This window comes from Coregonus lavaretus, assembly GCF_964263955.1.
Source record: "Coregonus lavaretus genome assembly, contig: HAP1_SCAFFOLD_683, whole genome shotgun sequence".
NCBI classification, from domain to species: domain Eukaryota; kingdom Metazoa; phylum Chordata; class Actinopteri; order Salmoniformes; family Salmonidae; genus Coregonus; species Coregonus lavaretus.
Genome location: NW_028156443.1, coordinates 137,469 through 164,192, shown reverse-complemented (window position 1 = coordinate 164,192; position 26,724 = coordinate 137,469). Strand labels below are relative to the sequence as shown.

The window sequence follows — 26,724 nt, the reverse complement described above, 5'->3', positions numbered from 1 at the left end:
ATATAGGATGAGCCATGACTAGAATACAGTATATACATATAAAGAGGGTAAAACAGGATGTAAACATGATTAAAGTGACCAGTGTTCATTGACATTGACATAGGGCAGCAGTCTCTAAGGTGCAGGGTAGAGTCCCGGGTGGAGGCTGGCTAGTGGTGACTAAGGTTCAGGGCAGGGTACTGGGTGGAGGCCGGCTAGTAACAGTCTCTAAGGTTCAGGGCAGGGTACTGGGTGGTAGCTGGCTAGTGGTGACTAAGGTTCAGGGTAGAGTCCCGGGTGGAGGCCGGCTAGTGGTGACTAAGGTTCAGGGCAGGGTACCGGGTGGAGGCCGGCTAGTGGTGACTAAGGTTCAGGGCAGGGTACTGCATGGTAGCTGGCTAGTAACAGTCTCTAAGGTGCAGGGTAGAGTCCCGGGTGGAGGCCGGTTAGTGGTGACTAAGGTTCAGGGCAGGGTATCAGGTGGTAGCCGGCTAGTGGTGACTAAGGTTCAGGGCAGGGTACTGGGTGGTAGCCGGCTAGTGGTGACTAAGGTTCAGGGCAGGGTACTGGTTCAGGGCAGGGTACTGGTTCAGGGCAGGGTACTGGTTCAGGGCAGGGTACTGGTTCAGGGCAGGGTACTGGTTCAGGGCAGGGTACTGGTTCAGGGCAGGGTACTGGTTCAGGGCAGGGTACTGGGCGGAGGCCGGCTAGTGGTGACTGTTTAACAATCTGATGTAGCCTAATAAATGCATCCCTATAGTCATTAATGCACACCACTCTGATATTAAAATCAGCTGAAGAGTTAAAAGCTCTAGTGTTTATATTCCATCTAAAACAACAGAAGAAAGAAAAAGCGACTCTCTCTCCCTCTATATCTCTGTCTCCTTCAAAAACGCAGATGGAAACGAAGAATGAATTGTAATTATTTGAATACTGATCTGTTTCACACACAAAGAGCTGCTTGCTGTGCTTAGCAGACATGGTTATAGGTCTGTAGCTGGATATCTCTCTGTCTCTGTCTCTGTCTCTGTCTCTGTCTCTGTCTCTGTCTCTGTCTCTCCGTGCCTCTGTGTCTCTCTGTCTCTCTGTCTCTGTCTCTGTCTCTGTCTCTGTTTCTGTCTCTGTATCTGTTTCTGTCTCTGTCTCTGTCTCTGTCTCTGTCTCTGTCTCTGTCTCTGTCTCTGTTTCTGTATCTCTCTCTGTCTCTGTCTCTCTGTCTCTGTCTCTGTCTCTGTCTCTGTCTCTGTTTCTGTCTCTGTCTCTGTCTCTGTCTCTGTCTCTGTCTCTGTCTCTGTCTCTGTCTCTCCGTCTCCGTCTCCGTCTCCGTCTCCGTCTCCGTCTCCGTCTCCCTCTCTGTCTCTGTATCTGTTTCTGTCTCTCTCTCTCTCTCTGTCTCTGTCTCTGTCTCTGTCTCTGTCTCTGTCTCTGTCTCTGTCTCTCCGTCTCCGTCTCCGTCTCCGTCTCCGTCTCCGTCTCTCTCTCTGTCTCTGTCTCTGTATCTGTTTCTGTCTCTCTCTCTGTCTCTGTCTCTGTCTCTGTCTTTGTCTCTCTCTCCGTCTCCGTCTCCGTCTCCGTCTCTGTGCCTCTGTGCCTCTCTGTCTCTGTCTCTGTCTCTGTCTCTGTATCCGTCTCCGTATCCGTCTCCGTCTCCGTATCCGTATCCGTATCCGTATCCGTATCCGTTTCTGTCTCTCTCTCTGTCTCTGTCTCTGTCTCTGTCTCTGTCTCTGTCTCTGTCTCTGTCTCTGTCTCCTTCACCCTGACACTGACTGCTGCCTTATAACAGTCAGAGTACAGTCCGGTGGAATGTCCATATCATCTAGATACACTATATATATAAAGGTATGTGGACACCCCTTCAAATTAATGGATTCGGGTATTTCAGCCACACCCGTTGCTGACAGGTGCTTAAAATCGAGCACACAGCCATGCAATCTCCATAGACAAACATTGGCAGTAGAATGGCCTTACTGAAGAGCTCAGTGTCTTTCAACGTGGCACCGTCATAGGATGCCACCTTTCCAACAAATCAGTTCGTCAAATTTTTGCCCTGGTCAACTGTAAGTGCGTCTAGGAGCAACAACGGCTCAGCAGCGAAGTAGGCCACACAAGCTCACAGAACGGGACCACCGAGTGCTGAAGCACGTAGGGCGTAAAAATTGTCTGTCCTTGGTAGAAACACTCACTACTGAGTTCCAAACTGCCTCTGAAATCAACGTCAGCACAAGAACTGTTCGTTGGGAGTTTCATGAACTGGGTTTCCATGGCCTAAGATCCCCATGCCTGGCTCGGAGCAGTGGAAACGTGTTCTCTGGAGTGATGAATCACGCTTCACCATCTGGCAGTCCGACAGACAAATCTGGGTTTGGCGGATGCCAGGAGAACGCAACCTGCCCAAATGCATAGTGCCAACTGTAAAGTTTGGTGGAGGAGGAATAATGATCTGGGGATGTTTTTCATGGTTCGGGCTAGGCCCCTTAGTTCCAGTGAAGGGAAATCTTAGCGCTACAGCATACAATGACATTCTAGACGATTCTGTGCTGCTAACTTTGAGGCAACAGTTTGGGGAAGGCCCTTTCCTGTTTCAGCATGACAATGCCCCCATGGACAAAGCCAGGTCCATACAGAAATGGTTTGTCGAGATCGGTGTGGAAGAACATGACTGGCTTGCACAGAGCCCTGTCCTCAACCCCATCGAACACCTTTGGGATGAATTGGAACGCCGACTGCGAGCCAAGGCCTAATCGCCCAACATCAGTGCCCGACCTCACTAATGCTCTTGTGGCTGAATGGAAGCAAGTCCCCGCAGCAATGTTCCTACATCTAGTGGAAAGCCTTCCCAGAAGAGTGGAGGCTGTTATAGCAGCAAAGGGGGGGACCAACTCCATATCAATGCCCATGATTTTGGAATGAGATGTTGGGCGAGCAGGTGTCCACATACTTTAGATCATTTCGTGTAGATAGCCCCTTTAGGTATGGGGCCTGGAGGTGCATGCTGGTGATGGGTTTCCCCTCATTCAACCCCTTCTGTTAAAGCACTACATACATTCATCCATGAGTCCGTTATGACGCCATAGACTACACGTCAGTGAATATCTTCTTGTTGATGCTGACGCTGTTCGCTGTGTTGTTTTGTGTCATGGTTGTTGTCGTGGTAGCGGTGGTTGCCGTGGGGAAGTTCTGCTGCTGTTTGAAGGTGCTGCTGTTCAGTCCTCTGTGTTCCTCTATCACCAGGTACTCACTCTTACTGAGCGATGAAGAGCTGCTCCTCTTCCTCATCCCCCCATCCTCCTCCGTCTCGGACGCCAGCGGCTGACAGCTTCCCACGTGGAGGTACTGCGCCTGCTCCTCCCCCTCCGTCTCCCGATGGTAGAAGTAGTTGAAGTTGGACACGATGACGGGGACGGGCAGGGCGATGGTCAGCACGCCAGCGATGGCGCAGAGAGAGCCCACGATCTTCCCGCCGATGGTTATCGGGTGCATGTCGCCGTAGCCGACAGTAGTCATGGTGACCACGGCCCACCAGAAGGCATCAGGGATGGAGCTAAAGCCGGAGTCTGGGTCGTCGGCCTCGGCGAAGTAGACGGCGCTGGAGAATAGGATGACTCCGATGAAGAGGAAGAAGATGAGGAGGCCCAGCTCCCGCATGCTGGCCTTCAGGGTCTGGCCCAGGATCTGGAGCCCCTACCATAGACAGACAGAGAGAGTTCAGACCTACCATAGACAGACAGAGAGTTCAGACCTACCATAGACAGAGAGAGTTCAGACCTACCATAGACAGACAGAGAGAGTTCAGACCTACCATAGATAGACAGAGAGTTCAGACCTACCATAGACAGACAGAGAGAGTTCAGACCTACCATAGACAGACAGAGAGTTCAGACCTACCATAGATAGACCGAGAGAGTTCAGACATACCATAGATAGACAGAGAGAGTTCAGACCTACCATAGATAGGCAGAGAGAGTTCAGACCTACCATAGATAGACAGAGAGTTCAGACCTACCATAGATAGACAGAGAGAGTTCAGACCTACCATATATAGACAGAGAGAGTTCAGACCTACCATAGATAGACAGAGAGAGTTCAGACCTACCATAGACAGACAGAGAGAGTTCAGACCTACCATAGATAGACAGAGAGAGTTCAGACCTACCATAGACAGAGAGAGTTCAGACCTACCATAGATAGACAGAGAGTTCAGACCTACCATAGACAGACAGAGAGAGTTCAGACCTACCATAGACAGACAGAGAGTTCAGACCTACCATAGATAGACCGAGAGAGTTCAGACCTACCATAGATAAACAGAGATAGTTCAGACCTACCATAGATAGGCAGAGAGAGTTCAGACCTACCATAGATAGACAGAGAGTTCAGACCTACCATAGATAGACAGAGAGAGTTCAGACCTACCATAGACAGAGAGAGTTCAGACCTACCATAGATAGACAGAGATAGTTCAGACCTACCATAGATAGACAGAGAGAGTTCAGACCTTCCATAGACAGAGAGAGTTCAGACCTACCATAGACAGACAGAGAGTTCAGACCTACCATAGATAGACAGAGAGTTCAGACCTACCATAGACAGACAGAGAGTTCAGACCTACCATAGACAGACAGAGAGTTCAGACCTACCATAGATAGACAGAGAGAGTTCAGACCTACCATAGATAGACAGAGAGAGTTCAGACCTACCATAGACAGACAGAGAGAGTTCAGACCTACCATAGACAGACAGAGAGTTCAGACCTACCATAGACAGACAGAGAGAGTTCAGACCTACCATAGATAGACAGAGAGAGTTCAGACCTACCATAGATAGACAGAGAGTTCAGACCTACCATAGACAGACAGAGAGTTCAGACCTACCATAGACAGACAGAGAGTTCAGACCTACCATAGACAGAGAGAGTTCAGACCTACCATAGACAGACAGAGAGTTCAGACCTACCATAGATAGACAGAGAGAGTTCAGACCTAACATAGACAGACAGAGAGTTCAGACCTACCATAGACAGAGAGTTCAGACCTACCATAGATAGACAGAGAGAGTTCAGACCTACCATAGATAGACAGAGAGAGTTCAGACCTACCATAGACAGACAGAGAGTTCAGACCTACCATAGATAGACAGAGAGAGTTCAGACCTACCATAGACAGAGAGAGAGTTCAGACCTACCATAGATAGACAGAGAGAGTTCAGACCTACCATAGACAGACAGAGAGTTCAGACCTACAATAGATAGACAGAGAGAGTTCAGACCTACCATAGATAGACAGAGAGAGTTCAGACCTACCATAGATAGACAGAGAGAGTTCAGACCTACCATAGATAGACAGAGAGAGTTCAGACCTGCCATAGATAGACAGAGAGTTCAGACCTACCATAGACAGAGAGTTCAGACCTACCATAGACAGACAGAGAGAGTTCAGACCTACCATAGACAGACAGAGAGTTCAGACCTACCATAGACAGACAGAGAGTTCAGACCTACCATAGACAGAGAGAGTTCAGACCTACCATAGACAGACAGAGAGTTCAGACCTACCATAGATAGACAGAGAGAGTTCAGACCTACCATAGACAGACAGAGAGTTCAGACCTACCATAGACAGAGAGTTCAGACCTACCATAGATAGACAGAGAGAGTTCAGACCTACCATAGATAGACAGAGAGAGTTCAGACCTACCATAGACAGACAGAGAGTTCAGACCTACCATAGATAGACAGAGAGAGTTCAGACCTACCATAGACAGAGAGAGAGTTCAGACCTACCATAGATAGACAGAGAGAGTTCAGACCTACCATAGATAGACAGAGAGAGTTCAGACCTACCATAGATAGACAGAGAGAGTTCAGACCTGCCATAGATAGACAGAGAGTTCAGACCTACCATAGACAGAGAGTTCAGACCTACCATAGACAGACAGAGAGAGTTCAGACCTACCATAGACAGACAGAGAGTTCAGACCTACCATAGATAGACAGAGAGAGTTCAGACCTACCATAGACAGACAGAGAGTTCAGACCTACCATAGATAGACAGAGAGAGTTCAGACCTACCATAGACAGACAGAGTTCAGACCTACCATAGACAGACAGAGAGAGTTCAGACCTACCATAGACAGACAGAGAGAGTTCAGACCTACCATAGACAGACAGAGAGTTCAGACCTACCATAGATAGACAGAGAGAGTTCAGACCTACCATAGATAGACAGAGAGAGTTCAGACCTACCATAGATAGACAGAGAGAGTTCAGACCTGCCATAGATAGACAGAGAGTTCAGACCTACCATAGACAGAGAGTTCAGACCTACCATAGACAGACAGAGAGAGTTCAGACCTACCATAGACAGACAGAGAGTTCAGACCTACCATAGATAGACAGAGAGAGTTCAGACCTACCATAGACAGACAGAGAGTTCAGACCTACCATAGATAGACAGAGAGAGTTCAGACCTACCATAGACAGACAGAGTTCAGACCTACCATAGACAGACAGAGAGAGTTCAGACCTACCATAGACAGACAGAGAGAGTTCAGACCTACCATAGACAGACAGAGAGTTCAGACCTACCATAGATAGACAGAGAGAGTTCAGACCTACCATAGATAGACAGAGAGTTCAGACCTACCATAGATAGACAGAGAGAGTTCAGACCTACCATAGATAGACAGAGAGAGTTCAGACCTACCATAGATAGACAGAGAGAGTTCAGACCTACCATAGACAGAGAGAGTTCAGACCTACCATAGACAGACAGAGAGAGTTCAGACCTACCATAGACAGACAGAGAGAGTTCAGACCTACCATAGACAGACAGAGAGTTCAGACCTACCATAGATAGACAGAGAGAGTTCAGACCTACCATAGACAGAGAGAGTTCAGACCTACCATAGACAGACCGAGAGAGTTCAGACCTACCATAGATAGACAGAGAGAGTTCAGACCTACCATAGATAGGCAGAGAGAGTTCAGACCTACCATAGATAGACAGAGAGTTCAGACCTACCATAGACAGACAGAGAGTTCAGACCTACCATAGATAGACAGAGAGTTCAGACCTACCATAGACAGACAGAGAGAGTTCAGACCTACCATAGACAGACAGAGAGAGTTCAGACCTACCATAGATAGACAGAGAGAGTTCAGACCTACCATAGATAGACAGAGAGAGTTCAGACCTACCATAGACAGAGAGAGTTCAGACCTACCATAGACAGACAGAGAGAGTTCAGACCTACCATAGACAGACAGAGAGAGTTCAGACCTACCATAGACAGACAGAGAGTTCAGACCTACCATAGATAGACAGAGAGAGTTCAGACCTACCATAGACAGAGAGAGTTCAGACCTACCATAGACAGACCGAGAGAGTTCAGACCTACCATAGATAGACAGAGAGAGTTCAGACCTACCATAGATAGGCAGAGAGAGTTCAGACCTACCATAGATAGACAGAGAGTTCAGACCTACCATAGACAGACAGAGAGTTCAGACCTACCATAGATAGACAGAGAGTTCAGACCTACCATAGACAGACAGAGAGAGTTCAGACCTACCATAGACAGACAGAGAGAGTTCAGACCTACCATAGATAGACAGAGAGAGTTCAGACCTACCATAGATAGACAGAGAGAGTTCAGACCTACCATAGATAGACAGAGAGAGTTCAGACCTACCATAGATAGACAGAGAGAGTTCAGACCTACCATAGATAGACAGAGAGAGTTCAGACCTACCATAGACAGACAGAGAGTTCAGACCTACCATAGATAGACAGAGAGAGTTCAGACCTACCATAGACAGACAGAGAGTTCAGACCTACCATAGATAGACAGAGAGTTCAGACCTACCATAGACAGACAGAGAGTTCAGACCTACCATAGATAGACAGAGAGAGTTCAGACCTACCATAGACAGACAGAGAGAGTTCAGAACTACCATAGATAGACAGAGAGAGTTCAGACCTACCATAGACAGACAGAGAGAGTTCAGACCTACCATAGACAGACAGAGAGAGTTCAGACCTACCATAGATAGACAGAGAGAGTTCAGACCTACCATAGATAGACAGAGAGTTCAGACCTACCATAGATAGACAGAGAGAGTTCAGACCTACCATAGATAGACAGAGAGTTCAGACCTACCATAGACAGACAGAGAGAGTTCAGACCTACCATAGACAGACAGAGAGTTCAGACCTACCATAGATAGACAGAGAGTTCACAGCGAGAGGTAGAGCGAAAGCGAGAGGGAGAGCGAGAGGGAGAGCGAGAGGGAGAGAGAGGGAGAGACAGAGAGAGAGAGGGAGAGCGAGAGGGAGAGAGAGGGCAATAGTGAACATTGAACACATCTTTGGAGGTTTGTGCTATATAGAGATGGTGCTAGGTACCTTGGAGTGTCTGGACAGCTTGAAGATCCTGAAGACCCTGACCAGCCTGATGACCCTGAGGATGGCGAGGGACATGGCTTGCTGCCCGTTCCCCTGCTGCTCCGCCAGCTCCGTGCCCAGTGTAATGAAGTAGGGTATGATAGCAACGATATCTATGATGTTCATGATGTTCCTAGAGAACGTGGCCTTGGAGGGACAGGCGAAGAACCGGACCAGCAGCTCGAAGGAGAACCAGATGATGCACAGCGTCTCCACCACGAAGAACGGGTCAGAGAACGGAGAGGAGAAGTACGGCTCGGTGCCGTTAATAACGGGAGCCACCGGGACGGGCTCCTTGTGGTCGTCCCTGAACTCCGGTAACGTCTCCAGGCAGAAGATAACGATGGAGATGAGGATGACGAGGACAGAGACGATGGCTATCCCCCGCGCCGGACCACTGCTCTCAGGGTACTCAAACAGCAGCCACACCTTTAACATGAGAGGAGAGGTACTGGATTAACAATAAACTTTCCAGGACATAGACATGTCTTATATGGGCAGAAAGCTGAAATTCTTGTTAATCTAACCACACTGTCCAATTTACAGTAGCTATTACAGTGAAAAAATACCATGCTATTGTTTGAGGAGAGTGCACAACAACAAAAAACGTATCACGGCAACTGGTTTGATACATTCACCTCTGAAGGTGAACAATGTACTTACTTTCAGTAATCTTGCTCTGATTTGTCATCCTAAGGGTCCCAGAGATCAAATATAGCATAGTTTTGTTTGATCAAATCAATTTTTATATTCAAATGTAGGAACTGGGTTCTACAGTTTGAATCCCTGCTGTCTCTGGATCCACACCTACCCCGCCCGGCCATCTAGATGTGTGAATGTTAGTATATAAGCTAATGATTCATCATGTATGACATTCCTGGAAGTGTGTAAACTTACATTGTGTATTACCATATCATTTTTGTATGTTCTCTATAGTTATGTACTTGAGAATGTATCAATTGACCAATTCGGCACATTTGGGTAGACTTGATACAAAATTGTCCAGTAATGCAATGCTTCACTGGATCAATCTGAAACTTTGCACACACACTGCTGCCATCTAGTGGCCAAAGTCTAAATTGCGCCTAAACTGCAATATTATATTGTGGCCTTTCTCTTTCATTTCAAATATGATGGAACAAAACATATTTGTTTGTTTGTATTATCTTTTACCAGATCTAATGTGTTATATTCTCTGACATTAATTTCACATTTCCACAAACTTCAAAGTGTTTCTTTTCAAGTGGTATCAAGAATATGCATATCCTTGCTTCAGGTCCTGAGCTACAGGCAGTTAGATTTGGGTATGTCATTTTAGGCGAATTTTTTTTTTTTAAAGGATCCGATCCTTAAAAGGTTAAGATAAGATAATATTGTATTAGTTCACCCAAAATAGACATTTGTATTCTGTTCGTTATTTTAAATTCCTTGCTCAAGGGAACATCAACATTACATTTACGTTTATCAGACACACTAATGTGGAGCAAACTGCATAAATGTTCATACTGGTCGACTGTGGGAATCAAACCCACAACCCTGACGTTGCAAGTGCCATGCTCTACCAACCGAGCCACACAGGATTAGCAGACTGAAGAAGAAGGGGAAACGCTAGAAGGTTCTAAAGGACGACCCAGATCATTTAAAATGCTGTTATTATTACTGCATGTTCAATGGAACAAACATTTCTAAACTCTGACGTGTGTTTGGCTTTTGTCGAGGGAGTAAAATGATAGAAGACGTCTGTGCTCAACCACACCTGTCTCTGCAGCTCATTGTCAGGTAGTGGTCTCTCCTCTTCCTTAATAAAACCCTCATCCTCTCTGAACTTCTCCATGGCCTCTTCTCCCAGCTCGTAGAAGCGGATCTCCTCAGAGAAGATGTCTATGGGCACGTTGACGGGTCTCCTGATGCGCCCGCCTGACTGGTAGTAATAGAGGATAGCGTCGAAGCTGGGCCGGTTCCTGTCAAAGAAATATTCGTTCCTCAGAGGGTCAAAGTACCTGGAAAGGGGGGGGATAGAGAGAGACCGATACATACATTTATGTAGTAATGCTTAATTGATTGACAGACAGACAGACAGACAGACAGACAGACAGACAGACAGACAGACAGACAGACAGACAGACAGACAGACAGACAGACAGACAGACAGACACAGAAACAGACGAAGATATATTGATATATTGATACTTAATTGATTAATTGTCAGCAGTAGGCATGACGTGTGTTAAGACAAGACAATAACCAGCAACCAGTACAGAGTAAGTCCTTCTGTACCTCATCCTCTCTGAGTTAACAGAACAAGAACAATACAATAAACCGTCAACAGCGTTAAGTACCTCATCACTGGGCGAATACGGTCAATATCAGAGGATATCTTTATCTCAGCGCTCACAGTCTCACGTCAGAATTAGATGGTCATCCATGTTTCTCAAACATCAAATTTCAAAATTTTTCAAAATGTTGTTCCAAACAAAGTGTTTTAAGGTTAAGTTGAGGCATTAATTCTGAAATCTCAAGGTTAGGCATTAACTCTGAGTGGTTAAGGTAAGGGTTAAGGTTTGGGATAGGCTTAAAACAGAAATATCAAGAACACCTTTCTATGGCTGGATTCGAACTTGCAACCAGAGGCAGATGCTTACGCCCATCCACCATCCACAACGCCAAAAACTGAAACCTACTTGAAGGTAACAGCGCTCACTGTTGCCCCCCTAGTGGCCAGTTTCCACATCATCTCCCGACATCCTCAGGCATGGATGGACATTGAATACTGACTTGTATCACGGGTGACCTGGCTGATTTATTTATATATTTCCTGATATCTGATTTTATGCGATATAAAAGTTTTTTGGTATTTTATAAGGATCCCCATTAGCTGTTGCAAAAGCAGCAGCTGCTCTTCCTGGGGTCCACACAGAACATGAAACATGACATAATACAGAACATTAATTGACAAGAACAGCTCAAGGACAGAACTACATAAATTTTTTAAAAAGGCACACGTAGCGTACATATCAATACATACACACAAACTATCTAGGTCAAATAGGGGAGAGGCGTTGTGCCGTGAGGTGTTGCTTTATCTGTTTTTTGAAACCAGGTTTGCTGTTTATTTGAGCAATATGAGATGGAACGGAGTTCCATGTAATAATGGCTCTATATAATACTGTACGCTTTCTTGAATTTGTTCTGGATTTGGGGACTGTGAAAAGACCCCTGGTGGCATGTCTGGTTGGGTAAATGTGTGTCAGAGCTGTGTGTAAGTTGACTATGCAAACCATTTGAGATTTTCAACACGTTAATGTTTCTTATAAAAAGAAGAAGTGATGCAGTCAGTCTCTCCTGTCTCTCCTCTCCTGGCATGCATAGTATTTATATCAGCCCTCTGATTACAATGAAGAACAAGACGTGCCACTCTGTTATGGGCCAGCTGCAGCTTAACTAGGTCTTTCCTTGTAGCACTGGACCACATGGCAGGACAATAATCAAGATAAGACAAAACTAGAGCCTGCAGGACTTGCTTTTTGGAGTGTGGTGTCCATCTTTACAACCATTGAATCTATATGTTTTGATCATGACAGTTTACAATCTAAGGTAACACCAAGTAATTTAGTCTCCTCAACAGCCACACCATTCATTAGGTCCAGAACTTAGGGAATGATTTGTACCAAATACAATGTTCTTAGTTTTATTGATGTACAGGACCAGTTTACTACTGGCTACCCATTCCAAAACAGAATGCAACTCTTTGTTAAGGGTTTCAGTGACTTCATTAGCTGTGCTTGCTGATGCGTATATGGTTGAATCATCAGCATACTTGGACACACATGCTTTGTTTAATGCCAGTGGTCATTTGTAAAAATAGAAAAGAGTAGAGGGCCTAGAAAGCTGCCCTGCGGTACACCACACTGTCCATGTTTGACATTAGAGAAGCTTCCATTAAAGAAAACCCTTTGAGTTATATTAGATAAATAGCTCTGAATCCACGATATGGCAGAGGTTGAAAAGCCATAACATATACGTTTTTTCAACAACAGGTTTCGGTCAATCATATCAAAGGCTGCACTGAAATCTAACAGTACAGCTCCCACAATCTTGTTATTATCAATTTCTTTCAACCAATCATCAGTCATTTGTGTCAGTGCAGTACATGTTGAGTTCCCTTCTCTATAAGCATGCTGAAAGTCTGTTGTTAATTTGTTTACAGAGAAATAGCACTGTATTTGGTCAAACACAATCTTTTCCAACAGTTTGCTAAGAGCTGGCAGCAAGCTGATAGGTCTGCTGTTAGAACCAGTAAAGGCTGCTTTACCATTCTTGGGTAGTGGAGTGACTTTGGCTTCCCTCCAGGCCTGAGGATGAAGACTTTCCTCTAGGCTCAGATTAAAGATATGACAGATAGGAGTGGCCATAGAGTCAGCTACCATCCTCAGTAGCTTTCCATCTAAGTTGTCAATGCCAGGAGGATTGTTATTATTTTTCCACCTCTCCCACACTCACTTTACAAAATTCAAACTTGCAATGCTTTTCTTTCATTATATGTTTTTTTATGCATGAATACGATGGCTCACTGTTCGTTGTTGACATTTCCTGCCTAAGTTTGCCCACTTTGCCAATGAAGTAATCATTAAAATAATTGGAAACATCAAATGGTTTTGTGATGAATAAGCCATCTGATTTGATGAAAGATGGAGTTGAATTTGTCTTTCTACCCATAATTTCATTTAAAGTACTCCTAAGTTGTTTTCCATCATTCTTTATATCATTGATCTTGGCTTCATAATACCGTTTCTTCTTCTTTTTGTTGAGTTTAGTCACAATTTCTCAATTTGCAGTAAGTCAACCAGTCAGATGTGCAGCCAGACTTATTAGCCACTCCTTTTGACCCATCTCTTTCAACCAGACAGTTTTTCAGTTCCTCATCAATCCACGGAGCCTTAACAGCTCTAACAGTCAGTTTCCTAACAGGTGCAAGTTTATCAATAATTGGAAAAAGCAATTTCTTAAATTCATCCAGTTTAGCGTCTGGATGCTCCTTATTAATCAGATCAAACCAACAAATGCTTTTTCATTATCCACATATGAGTCACAGCTAAATCTTTTGGATGATCTCTTATACACTATTTTAGGTCCGGCTGTTGGAAATTTGTCTTTCCTGCATATAGCCACTATATTGTGATCACTGCATCCAATGTTACGGATACAGCTTTAGAGGGATGTAGCTCAGTTGGTAGAGCATGGCGTTTGAAACGCCAGGGTTGTGGGTTCGATTCCCACAGGGGGCCAGTATGAAAAAAAATAAAAAAAATAATGTATGCACTCACTAACTGTAAGTCGCTCTGGATAAGAGCATCTGCTAAATGACTAAAATGTAAAATGTAAAAATGTAGAACAAAGTTCTACGGTATCAGTAAAAATGTGATCAATACATGTGGATGATCTTGTTCCTGTAGTGTTTGTAAACACCCTGGTAGGTTGATTAATAACCTGAACCAGATTACAGGCACTGGTTACAGTGAGAAGCTTCATCTTGAGCAGACCGCTTAATGAAAACCAGTCAATATTCAGGTCCCCAAGAAAGTAGATCTCTCTGTTTACATCACATACACTATCAAGCATTTCACACATATTATTTAGATACTGACTGTTCGAACTTGGTGGCCTATAACAACACCCCAAAAGAAAAGGCTTTAGATGTGCCAAGTGAACCTGCAACCACAACACTTCAATAACACTTGACATAAGATCTTCTCTAAGCATTACAGGGATATGGCCCTGAATATATACAGCAACACCTCCCCCATAAGCCTTTCTGTCTCTTCTATAGATGTTATATCCTTGTATTGCTACTGCTGTATCATCAAATGAATGATCTAAGTGAGTCTCAGAAATGGCTAATATATGAATGTTATCTGATGTTAGTTATTGATATCATGAACCTTATTTCTAAGGCTACATATATTAATATGGACTATTTTCAGCCCTTTCCTGGATTGCTTATCAGCGATAGACATAATACTGAAAAGAGCAAACAAAGCATGAGTAAAAATATATACATTTCAGCATTAATCAATTAGTGTGCTGCGGGGTTGAAGCTACGAACCCATAGGCTTGGCTCTCATCCCTTTCAGGCTTCTGGGAGGGAGGGTGGACAATGAGCCTGTCATAGCAGATGTAAGCAATGTCCCCACACGCTCTGGCAGCTTTCATGTCTGGGATAAGTTCTTTCCTCTTCTGGCGCACAGCTTCAGGATAGTCCTCGTTGAGGAAGATATACGTTCCTCTCAAGTTCTTGGCTCTTTCCAGAACAGCTACCTTGTCCTTGAACCTCAAGAAATTGACGACAATCGGCCTGGGCCTGTCACCTGGGCCAATGGTATTTTTTCCAGTCCTGTGGGCGCGCTCCACCTCAATCTTCCTGTGGTCCATCTTCAGTTTCTCAGAGATCATTTCCCTCACTTTGTCCTCAGACTCCGTCCAGGTCTCATGTGGAGATTCTGCAATTCCGTCCAGAACCATGTTGTTACGCTTTAGTTGTCCCTCGAGATAATCTGATTTATCCGTCATTGTTATCATGGATTCACATACAGAACTGATGTCCTCTCTCAATGAATTACAGATTGCTGTAATCTTGCCGTTCTCCTGTTTCAACTCATCGAGCTGACCCTGGGAGAACTGCAAACTGTTCTTCAGGTCCTGGACCTCTCTGGTCAGGTCGTCCACCAGTATTTGGACAAAGCACTTGAAGCTATTTTCTTGTTGTTGTAACAACTGCTTTTAGAACTATTTTTGTTTGTTTAAAAGATCCTTCACGTGTGATAGAGAGACACCACTGTCCTCGATAACGGTACTCCCGCCGGCTTTGGTCTTTGTCATGGTAGCAACGTAGGTTACGCTGTTACTCCTCTCAGTTCTAGACAGGACAGGTCTCTCAGTTCCAGACAGGACAGGTCTCTCAGTTCCAGACAGGACAGGTCTCTCAGTTCCAGACAGGACAGGTCTCTCAGTTCCAGACAGGACAGGTCTCTCAGTTCCAGACAGGACAGGTCTCTCAGTTCCAGACAGGACAGGTCTCTCAGTTCCAGACAGGACAGGTCTCTCAGGTCCAGACAGGACAGGTCTCTCAGGTCCAGACAGGACAGGTCTCTCAGTTCCAGACAGGACAGGTCTCTCAGGTCCAGACAGGACAGGTCTCTTAGTTCCAGACAGGACAGGTCTCTCAGTTCCAGACAGGACAGGTCTCTCAGTTCCAGACAGGACAGGTCTCTCAGTTCCAGACAGGACAGGCCTCTCAGTTCCAGACAGGACAGGTCTCTCAGTTCCAGACAGGACAGGTCTCTCAGTTCCAGACAGGACAGGTCTCTCAGTTCCAGACAGGACAGGTCTCTCAGTTCCAGACAGGACAGGTCTCTCAGTTCCAGACAGGACAGGTCTCTCAGTTCCAGACAGGACAGGTCTCTCAGTTCCAGACAGGACAGGTCTCTCAGTTCCAGACAGGACAGGTCTCTCAGGTCCAGACAGGACAGGTCTCTTAGTTCCAGACAGGACAGGTCTCTCAGTTCCAGACAGGACAGGTCTCTCAGTTCCAGACAGGACAGGTCTCTCCGTTCCAGACAGGACAGGTCTCTCCGTTCCAGACAGGACAGGTCTCTCAGTTCCAGACAGGACAGGTCTCTCAGTTCCAGACAGGACAGGTCTCTCCGTTCCAGACAGGACAGGTCTCTCCGTTCCAGACAGGACAGGTCTCTCCGTTCCAGACAGGACAGGTCTCTCAGTTCCAGACAGGACAGGTCTCTCAGTTCCAGACAGGACAGGTCTCTCAGTTCCAGACGGGACAGGTCACAGGGAAGACTGAAAACAACAACAACAACAAACAGCAGAGATCTAGACAGCCACAAACCGGGACAATCTGCGGTCTCAGCCACAATGGCTAACCGCGTCGCGGGCTGCGTTCAAGCCCTCAAGAAAACCCCGCTAGCTTGATAGGCCAAATAGCTCCACAGACCTGGCCTTGGTCGGCAGGATCACTGGACAGAGAGTAGCAGTCCCAGCAACAGATGCCAACTGTGCCGCGGGATCCAAACTCAAAAGTTAGCTAGCTACTAAGAAACTTTCCAATACACTTTCAAAACAACAAACTTTCCGAAACAACAATCCGAGCGCTCCCTTGTTCCGCGTTCAACAGGAAGTGACGATGAATGGACTGAAAAGAAACGCATGTATGAGTCCACCTGAAATCTCCCTGCTACCGTATGAGTCCATCTGAAATCTCCCTGCTACCGTATGAGTCCACCTGAAATCTCCCTGCTACCGTATGAGTCCACCTGAAATCTCCCTGCTACCGTATGAGTCCACCTGAAATCTCCCTGCTACCGTATGAGTCCATCTGAAATCTCCCTGCTACCGTATGAGTCCATCTGAAATCTCCCTGCTACCGTATGAGTCCATCTGAAATCTCCCTGCTACCGTATGAGTCCATCTGAAATCTCCCTGCTACCGTATGAGTCCATCTGGGATAGGATAAAGTAATCCTTCTACCCCCCCTTACCCCCCCCCCCCCCAAAAAAAAAGTGGTTGTCCCACTGGCTATAAGGTGAATGCACCAATTTGTAAGTCGCTCTGGATAAGAGGGTCTGCTAAATGACGTAAATGTAAATGTAAATCTGAACAGCTTCTCACTTCTTTGTTTCTCCAGTTGTCAGTTCGACAACACTGTTTACACACTCATTTGTGGTTCCCAAATAAAAAAATGACAGTTGGAACGGCAAACTGCAAGTGCTTTTAGCTTGCGGTTTGCTGCTCCTTTATGTAGAGGGAATACAAAAATGATAGTGTCTGAAAGAATGATATGGATTTAACATTTGTCAAATTCTTGAGCATGTACTTAAAACTAAAATAAGCTAGAGTTAGGGTTAACATAGAGAATAATACAATAAACAGTCAACAGTAAACACTAGAAGTTACCTCATCCTCTTCTTGGGGTGGAGGTCAGGGTTAACATCCTCTTCTTGGGGTGAAGGTCAGGGTTAACATCCTCTTCTTGGGGTGAAGGTCAGGGTTAACATCCTCTTCTTGGGGTGAAGGTTAGGGTTAACATCCTCTTCTTGGGGTGAAGGTTAGGGTTAACATCCTCTTCTTGGGGTGAAGGTCAGGGTTAACATCCTCTTCTTGGGGTGAAGGTTAGGGTTAACATCCTCTTCTTGGGGTGAAGGTCAGGGTTAACATCCTCTTCTTGGGGTGAAGGTTAGGGTTAACATCCTCTTCTTGGGGTGAAGGTCAGGGTTAACATCCTCTTATTGGGGTGAATGTTAGGGTTAACATCCTCTTCTTGGGGTGAAGGTTAGGGTTAACATCCTCTTCTTGGGGTGAAGGTCAGGGTTAACATCCTCTTCTTGGGGTGAAGGTCAGGGTTAACATCCTCTTCTTGGGGTGAAGGTCAGGGTTAACATCCTCTTCTTGGGGTGAAGGTCAGGGTTAACATCCTCTTCTTGGGGTGAAGGTCAGGGTTAACATCCTCTTCTTGGGGTGAAGGTTAGGGTTAACATCCTTTTCTTGGGGTGAAGGTTAGGGTTAACATCCTCTTCTTGGGGTGAAGGTTAGGGTTAACATCCTCTTCTTTGGGTGAAGGTCAGGGTTAACATCCTCTTCTTGGGGTGAAGGTCAGGGTTAACATCATCTTCTTGGGGTGAAGGTTAGGGTTAACATCCTCTTCTTGGGGTGAAATTTAGGGTTAACATCCTCTTCTTGGGGTGAAGGTTAGGGTTAACATCCTCTTCTTGGGGTGAAGGTTAGGGTTAACATCCTCTTCTTGGGGTGAAGGTTAGGTTTAACATCCTCTTCTTGGGGTGAAGGTTAGGGTTAACATCCTCTTCTTGGGGTGAAATTTAGGGTTAACATCCTCTTCTTGGGGTGAAGGTTAGGGTTAACATCCTCTTCTTGGGGTGAAGGTTAGGGTTAACATCCTCTTCTTGGGGTGAAGGTTAGGGTTAACATCCTCTTCTTGGGGTGAAGGTTAGGGTTAACATCCTCTTCTTGGGGTGAAGGTTAGGGTTAACATCCTCTTCTTGGGGTGAAGGTCAGGGTTAACATCCTCTTCTTGGGGTGAAGGTTAGGGTTAACATCCTCTTCTTGGGGTGAAGGTCAGGGTTAACATCCTCTTCTTGGGGTGAAGGTCAGGGTTAACATCATCTTCTTGGGGTGAAGGTCAGGGTTAACATCCTCTTCTTGGGGTGAAGGTCAGGGTTAACATCCTCTTCTTGGGGTGAAGGTCAGGGTTAACATCATCTTCTTGTGGTGAAGGTTAGGGTTAACATCCTCTTCTTGGGGTTAGGGTTAGGGTTAACTTAGACTCAGACAGGACCTTTATACACTCTTAGAAAAAAGTGTTCCAAAAAGGTTTTGGGGTGGCTGTCCCCAAAAGAAAACCATTTTTGGTTCCATGAAGAACTATTTTTGGTTCCAAGTAGAACCCTTTTGGGTTCCATGTAAACACCCTATGTGGAATGAAACCCAGAAGGGTTCTTAGAACTCAGACAGGACCTTTAAGGGTTCTTCAAAGGGTTCTCCTATCGGGACAGCCAAATGACCCTTTTAGGTTCTAGATAACACCTTCTTCTCTAAGAGTGTGTAGGCTCGACCCTAATTGAAGTGCTCTCTGACACCTGGAGTTGCAAATGGTCCAGGTACAAAGGACAATGCCAAAGGACTAGTCAGCCCTTCCCCCTCTGAGGGGCCAAAATGTTTCTCTCTGTTACAGTATCCAGAGCACTGAATATTGAATGTGATAGAATAATACTATAGTATCACAGGAGGCTGGTGAGGGGAGGACGGCTCATAATAATGGCTGGAACGGAGCAAATACAATTCCACTAATTCCGCTCCAGTCATTACCACAAGCCAGACCTCCCCATTTAAGGTGCCAGCAACCTCCTGTGTATACATGTATCTTATCTATCTGAAACTTGTTCACTGAGGATAACTCTGATGCTATCTACAGTGGGGAGAACAAGTATTTGATACACTGCCGATTTTGCAGGTTTTCCTACTTACAAAGCATGTAGAGGTCTGTAATTTGTATCATAGGTACACTTCAACTGTGAGAGACGGAATCTAAAACAAAAATCCAGAAAATCACATTGTATGATTTTTAAGTAATTAATTTGCATTTTATTGCATTACATAAGTATTTGATACATTAGAAAAGCAGTACTTAATATTTGGTACAGAAACCTTTGTTTGCAATTACAGAGATCATACGTTTCCTGTAGGTCTTGACCAGGTTTGCACACACTGCAGCAGGGTGTGCAAACCCACTCCTCCATACAGACCTTCTCCAGATCCTTCAGGTTTCGGGGCTGTCGCTGGGCAATACGGACTTTCAGCTCCCTCCAAAGATTTTCTATTGGGTTCAGGTCTGGAGACTGGCTAGGCCACTCCAGGACCTTGAGATGCTTCTTACGGAGCCACTCCTTAGTTGCCCTGGCTGTGTGTTTCGGGTCGTTGTCAAACTTCAGACGGGCCTGGACATGCGCTGGCTTGAGCAGGGGGACCTTGCGTGCGCTGCAGGATTTTAATCCATGACGGCGTAGTGTGTTACTAATGGTTTTCTTTGAGACTGTGGTCCCAGCTCTCTTCAGGTCATTGACCAGGTCCTGCCGTGTAGTTCTGGGCTGATCCCTCACCTTCCTCATGATCATTGATGCCCCACGAGGTGAGATCTTGCATGGAGCCCCAGACCGAGGGTGATTGACCGTCATCTTGAACTTCTTCCATTTTCTAATAATTGCGCCAACAGTTGTTGCCTTCTCACCAAGCTGCTTGCCTATTGTCCTGTAGCCCATCCCAGCCTTGTGCAGGTCTACAATTTTATCCCTGATGTCCTTACACAGCTCTCTGGTCTTGGCCATTGTGGAGAGGTTGGAGTCTGTTTGATTGAGTGTGTGGACAGGTGTCTTTTATACAGGTAACGAGTTCAAACAGGTGCAGTTAATACAGGTAATGAGTGGAGAACAGGAGGGCTTCTTAAAGAAAAACTAACAGGTCTGTGAGAGCCGGAATTCTTACTGGTTGGTAGGTGATCAAATACTTATGTCATGCAATAAAATGCAAATTAATTACTTAAAAATCATACAATGTGATCTTCTGGATTTTTGTTTTAGATTCCGTCTCTCACAGTTGAAGTGTACCTATGATAAAAATTACAGACCTCTACATGCTTTGTAAGTAGGAAAACCTGCTAAATCTGCAGTGTATCAAATACTTGTTCTCCCCACTGTATATGGTTGTATTATCTCTGTGTTACTTGTATCTGTACAGGGTGAACTCTGAATTACTATATGCAAAAAGGTTTTATGGTCCTCTCAGGAATTCTGTCTTATTTACATTGGTGTCGTCCCCCACACAAGCCTTTAAATGCTGTGACGCCATTGGAGACTGGACCTCGGAGTGTTTAGGTTACTGTAAACTTGGTATCGTTTGATTGGTCAACGGTGGTTGGTTTTGGGTTGAAAGGTTACACCTTCAGATGTTATAAATTGAATTAAATGCCTTTGTTATCTCTCTTTTACTGTATCCAGTCCACGGAGGAAGGTTGCTTGATTAATTCTCAGGCTTCAAGGCCTCTGGCCTAGTAAGCATCTCTTTGTTCATGCTTTGTCTTCTGAGTTAACCTCAGGATCTATATGCCTAGAAGGATGCTTTGTAATGCTTGTTAATGCTTTGTAACTTAAGCTTCATGCCTTGTATGTGAATCCATTCATTGAACAATGTTAATTAAATATCTGCCTTTGATATAGACAATTCCCAGACTAATTATTGCTAGTCAACATAAACTCATTGCCTAATGCTTGCTTGTATATTTTAATTATCTTATGAGTCAGCTAAACATTTTAATAGGCTAATTGCTTCGTCTTATTACGAGTCACATGTGAGGTATTTATAATATCATGAATACTGTATACACACATGTCAAATATCACTGTCCACTACAAGTGTATACTAATCTATATAAGTACTAAAGTTACCTCATTCTCTTCTAGGAGTTAACATACAGACACAGTATAACCAATATTACTAAAGTACTCTAGTTACCTCATTCTCTTCTTGGGGTCCCCCAGCAGGGTCTCAGGGAACTGGGAGAGGGTCTTCAGCTGCGTCTCGAAGCGCAGCCCGGAGATATTGATGACAACGCGTTCACAGCACTCGTGGTCCGGTTGGTTCCGTTCGTACCGGTCCAGAGAGTGGTGACCTGGTAGCACCACCAACTCCTCCAGCATGTTGTCTCCGCCGCACGCCACCACCGTCATCACATCGATGTCTGTCTCTGTGTATCCGTGGTTTATTAGGGTGTCGCGGTCTCGGAGGTCGGGGTTGTCCTGGTGGGTCTTGGTGACGGAAGGCGGCGGGGATTGCAGGAGGCTGAGGTGGTCGTCCATGTGCACGCTGAGATAGAGGGGTGGAGATCCATGCAGGGGCACCAGCTGCTCCCCCTCCGCGAGCCCCTGTCAGCCTGCCACCACCACGGCTTCTCCTCCTCAGTCTCCTCTCTCTCGGTCTCTCTCTGTCTCTGTCTCTCACTCTCTCCGATTGGTGTTCCCACCCACAGCGCGAGAGCTGGGGTTTATAAACACGTGAGCTCTACCCCCGCCCCTGGCAGGCGCCTCTCTCTCTCTCTCTCTCTCTCTCTCTCTCTCTCTCTCTCTCTCTCTCTCTCTCTCTCTCTCTCTCTCTCTCTCTCTCTCTCTCTCTCTCTCTCTCTCTCTCTCTCTCTCTCTCTCTCTCTCTCTCTCTCTCTCTCTCTCTCTCTCTCTCTCCTCCTATCAGAGCGTGGACAAACATAAACACGGAGTCTCAGACACATCACATCCCCACTCTCTGGGCCTCTCTCTCTGGGCCTATCTCTCTCTGGGCCTATCTCTCTCTGGGCCTATCTCTCTCTGGGCCTATCTCTCTCTGGGCCTATCTCTCTCTGGGCCTATCTCTCTCTGGGCCTCTCTCTCTGGGCCTCTCTCTCTGGGCCTATCTCTCTCTGGGCCTATCTCTCTCTGGGCCTATCTCTCTCTGGGCCTCTCTCTCTCTCTCTCTGCCCGCAACATGAATTATGAATGAAACGACAAGCAGGACAGCACCTTTTGATCAAGGTGACCGAGGACATTGTTGGGTAGATATAGGTTAATGGTTTTTAATCAAAGGGGCTGCATTATGGAGAAAAACATTGAAAACAGTACCTTTGTGGAAGTCTGTGGACAAGGTTTGACAGCAATCCATGCTTTGATTTAGTTTCCCTGGCACTGTTGTTTCCAAATGGTAAAGTTTTAGCATTTGTGGCAAAAATCCCATCTAAATCCTCCTACCGACATTAGCATTTTTCACACATCATGTTTAAATCATCTACAAATGACTTTGTTGAGCTTCACAATCAATTTGAGATACTTTCAGATTAAACTAAACACACCTATTCAATAATAATATTGATACATGGGATTTAAAGCAAAAAAATACATCTGGCATAAAAAAAATTGATTTAAATGGACAGATGTTTTCTGTCTACCTGGCGCCGACGAAGATGGCGGCCTCGCGACTAGTTCTTAGGAAACTTTGTGGTATTTGTGTTTTTATGTATTTTTTACATTATTAGCTCAGAAAATGTTTTGTATCATTACATACAGCCGGGAAAAACTATTGGATATCAGAGTGGCGGTAACTCACCAGAACTACCAGCATTACGACCAGGAATGCAACTTTCCCGAAGCAGATACTTTGTTTGCTCTCCCCAGGGCAACTGAACTGATTCCAGAAGCCGACCCAAAAGGCATCCCTAGCCGTGTCTTCAGAGCATGCGCAGACCAGCTGGCTGGAGTGTTTACGGATATATTCAATCTCTCCCTGTCCCAGTCTGCTGTCCCCACTTGCTTCAAGATGTCCACCATTGTTCCTGTATCCAAGAAAAGCAACGGTAACTGAACTAAATGACTATCGCCCCGTAGCACTCACCTCTGTCATCATGAAGTGCTTTGAGAGACTAGTCAAGAATCATATCACCTCTACCAGTGACTGCATACTGTGTCACGAGGTAGCAGAGGAAGTTCAGGGCCTGTTCAGGGACTGCTCATAACCACTGTTCAGGGACTGCTTATAACCACTGTTCAGGGACTGCTCCTAACCACTGCTAAAATGTGGTGGGTTTTCTTGCACTTTTCAGCAGCCGTGGCATCACCCAGGTGGGGGCTACATTCCTGGCAATGGAGGACCAGTACCAGAGAAGAGGCTCCAATGTAGTGACTGACCAATCAGAGGAGAGGCTCCAATGTAGTGACCGACCATTCAGAGGAGAGGCTCCAATGTAGTGACCAACCATTCAGAGGAGAGGCTCCAATGTAGTGACCGATCATTCAGAGGAGAGGCTCCAATGTAGTGACCGACCATTCAGATTAGAGGCTCCAATGTAGTGACTGACCAATCAGAGAAGGAGGTGTGGTGGGCTGTTGAAGAGTTCCGGGCCTGTTGTTTGAGACAGTCTTTGTTTCTCCTTGGCTGTCCCTCCACTGAACCTCCACTGGGCCTTTCCAGCCCAAACTGACTCAACCTCATCCCAAGCTGACTCTTTCCAGCCCAAACTGACTCAACCTCATCCCAAGCTGACTCTTTCCAGCCCAAACTGACTCAACCTCATCCCAAGCTGACTCTTTCCAGCCCAAACTGACTCAACCTCATCCCAAGCTGACTCTTTCCAGCCCAAACTGACTCAACCTCATCCCAAGCTGACTCTTTCCAGCCCAAACTGACTCAACCTCATCCCAAGCTGACTCTTTCCAGCCCAAACTGACTCAACCTCATCCCAAGCTGACTCTTTCCAGCCCAAACTGACTCAACCTCATCCCAAGCTGACTCTTTCCAGCCCAAACTGACTCAACCTCATCCCAAGCTTTTCAATCTCCATCATCAGGGAATGCTGTGTCTTTGTTTTTACCTGGCTTACGGACGATACACTCGACTCTGCTATTCAACCAGACAGCAAGGGAAAACCGGCCAACCCTTCCCTCCATTCTACTGGCCAATGTACAGTCACTCGATAATAAAATGGGGACCTTCGATCGCGGATTTGCTACCAACGGGACGAAACTGCAATATTCGTTGCTTTTCTGAAACATGGCTCTCGGACAAGATACCCCCAATGGCTATCCAACTAAAAGCTTCAGTTATACAAAAGTTATGCTTAAATCCGAACTGGTTCTCTAGCAAATTAGTAAGATTGTCTCACCCCATGTTCAAGAATGGCCTTTTTCCCTTTATTCAGATTACAACCTCTCGCTCTCAGTTATTTGAAAAGGAAATCATCTCCCAGATATCACTATTTGTAAAACAAGCCATAGAAAGTTGGTTGCAATTTCAATTTAATCCTCCAGAAATGACAGAACAAATAATGCAACAAATATTGTGGTTAAACTCAAATATACTAATTGACCTAAAAACTGGTGGAGTTATACAGCTAACAAAAACATATGGAAATGTCTGCTTTACCCAAAATTACAACCAAATAATTGCAGCCTTACCGCAAAAGTGGAAGAGGAAAGTGGAAGGGGGAGAAAGTAAGGAACTTGTCTGTCGGACTTGCATTAAAGAACATAATTGGTTAAGGAAAACTGTGATAAATAAAAAAGTATATCAGTTTCATTTAAGGACCAAAGGATTGACAGCCGTCTCATATAGATTACAAAATAGTTGGTAAGAGATTTTTTACGTACCGATCCCATGGCATAGTGTTTATGAACTGATACGCAAAACGACACCGGATTCAAAACTTAGAATCTTTCAATTTAAATTATTATATAAAATTCTTGCTACCAATAGGATGTTATTTATATGGGGGATACAATCTTCCCAGCTCTGCAGATTTTGCTGCGAAGAGACAGAATCATTAGATCATTTGATTTGGTACTGTCCATTTGTAGCTTGTTTTTGGACACAGGTCCAGGAATGGCTAAAGGATTGCAATATTTACCTGGAGCTGACCCTGCAGATAGCACTACTGGGTGATCTGAAAAGTAATAGTCAATCGATCAATAACATAATGATACTATTAGCAAAAATGTTTATTTTCAATTCACAATCTGTAGAAACAATGAGAATGGTTCAGAACTTTTGTAAGACATCACAGTACAGTTGAAAAATATATGGCAAATAGAAATCCTATATGGATGGTGTTAAGAGATATATGGGAGGTGTTGAATGGAATTGAAGGATGGGACTAATAACAACTAACAACTAATAACAACAAGATAACTAATAATGTAGGCATGCTGTGTCCATAATAAGTGTATGGGTTGTAGGTTGGAAGCTTTTGTGAAGGAGCACAGTTAGAAAGATATGGCATATAGAAGCAAACCGGATGGACATCATGAAAATGATCGGAGAGGTTGAGAGTAGAAGAAGTTCAGGAGAAAGAACAAAGAAAATGTAATTATTGTAAAATTGACTGTGTCCATAAAATGTAGATAGTAAGTATAAGCTGGAAGTAGAGGCCTAAGCGTTGTTGTTCACTAGTTTACTCCAATTAGGGAAAGGGTGGTGGGGTTGGAAATTAATAAAGGGGAATATATATATTTTTAAAGGATATGTATGTGTGTGTGTATATGTGTATATATATGTATATGTATGTATGTGTGTATATGTATGTATATATATATATATATATATATATATATATACATATACATATACACAAAAAAAAACATGGGGTATTGGAAGTGATGCAGACAATTACATTGATGGAAGTTACAATCTATCTGCAATATTAAGTTGATCTACCCCCCCCCCCCCCCCCCCCCCCCAAAAAAAAAAAGAACAAAAAAAAAAGAAAAAGGATTGGGTTATTTCGCTCTCCGAGGCCGACGTGAGAAAGGTCTTTAATCAGGTCAACACCCGCAAGTCCGTGGGCCCGATGGTATTCCAGGGCGCGTTCTCACAGCATGAGCAGAACAGCTGGCAGGCATATTCACAGTAATTTTCCTTGTCCCGGCCTGTAATCCCCACATGTTTTAAGATGACCACCATCATTCCATTTGGCGAAAGGCTCGGCACACGCATCCTCAGGCTGACTGGCTCTCGTTCAGGCAAATGAGAAATAAGTGCACTCAGGCTATCCGGAAGGACAAAGTTAGTTACTTTAAGGAGCAGTTCTCTCTCTGTGGTCTAACCCCAAGAAGTTCTGGAAAACGGTTAAAGACCTGGAGAATAAACCCTCCTCCTCACAGCTGCCCACGTCCCTTAATGTTGATGATGTGGTTGTTACTGACAAGGAGCA

At 45.1% G+C, this 26,724-nt stretch overlaps 1 protein-coding gene across 1 annotated transcript; it reads right to left on the bottom strand.

Annotated features, from left to right (window-relative positions):
- Positions 1-3,057: 3,057 nt before the first annotated feature.
- Positions 3,058-21,856, bottom strand: LOC311126335 (potassium voltage-gated channel subfamily A member 3-like; the record flags this gene model as incomplete). Its single annotated transcript, XM_084200337.1, has 4 exons — positions 3,058-3,663; positions 8,385-8,852; positions 10,180-10,423; positions 21,513-21,856. 4 exons carry the CDS (start codon positions 21,854-21,856, stop codon positions 3,058-3,060), a joined length of 1,662 nt encoding a protein of 553 aa, XP_084056463.1.
- Positions 21,857-26,724: the final 4,868 nt, after the last annotated feature.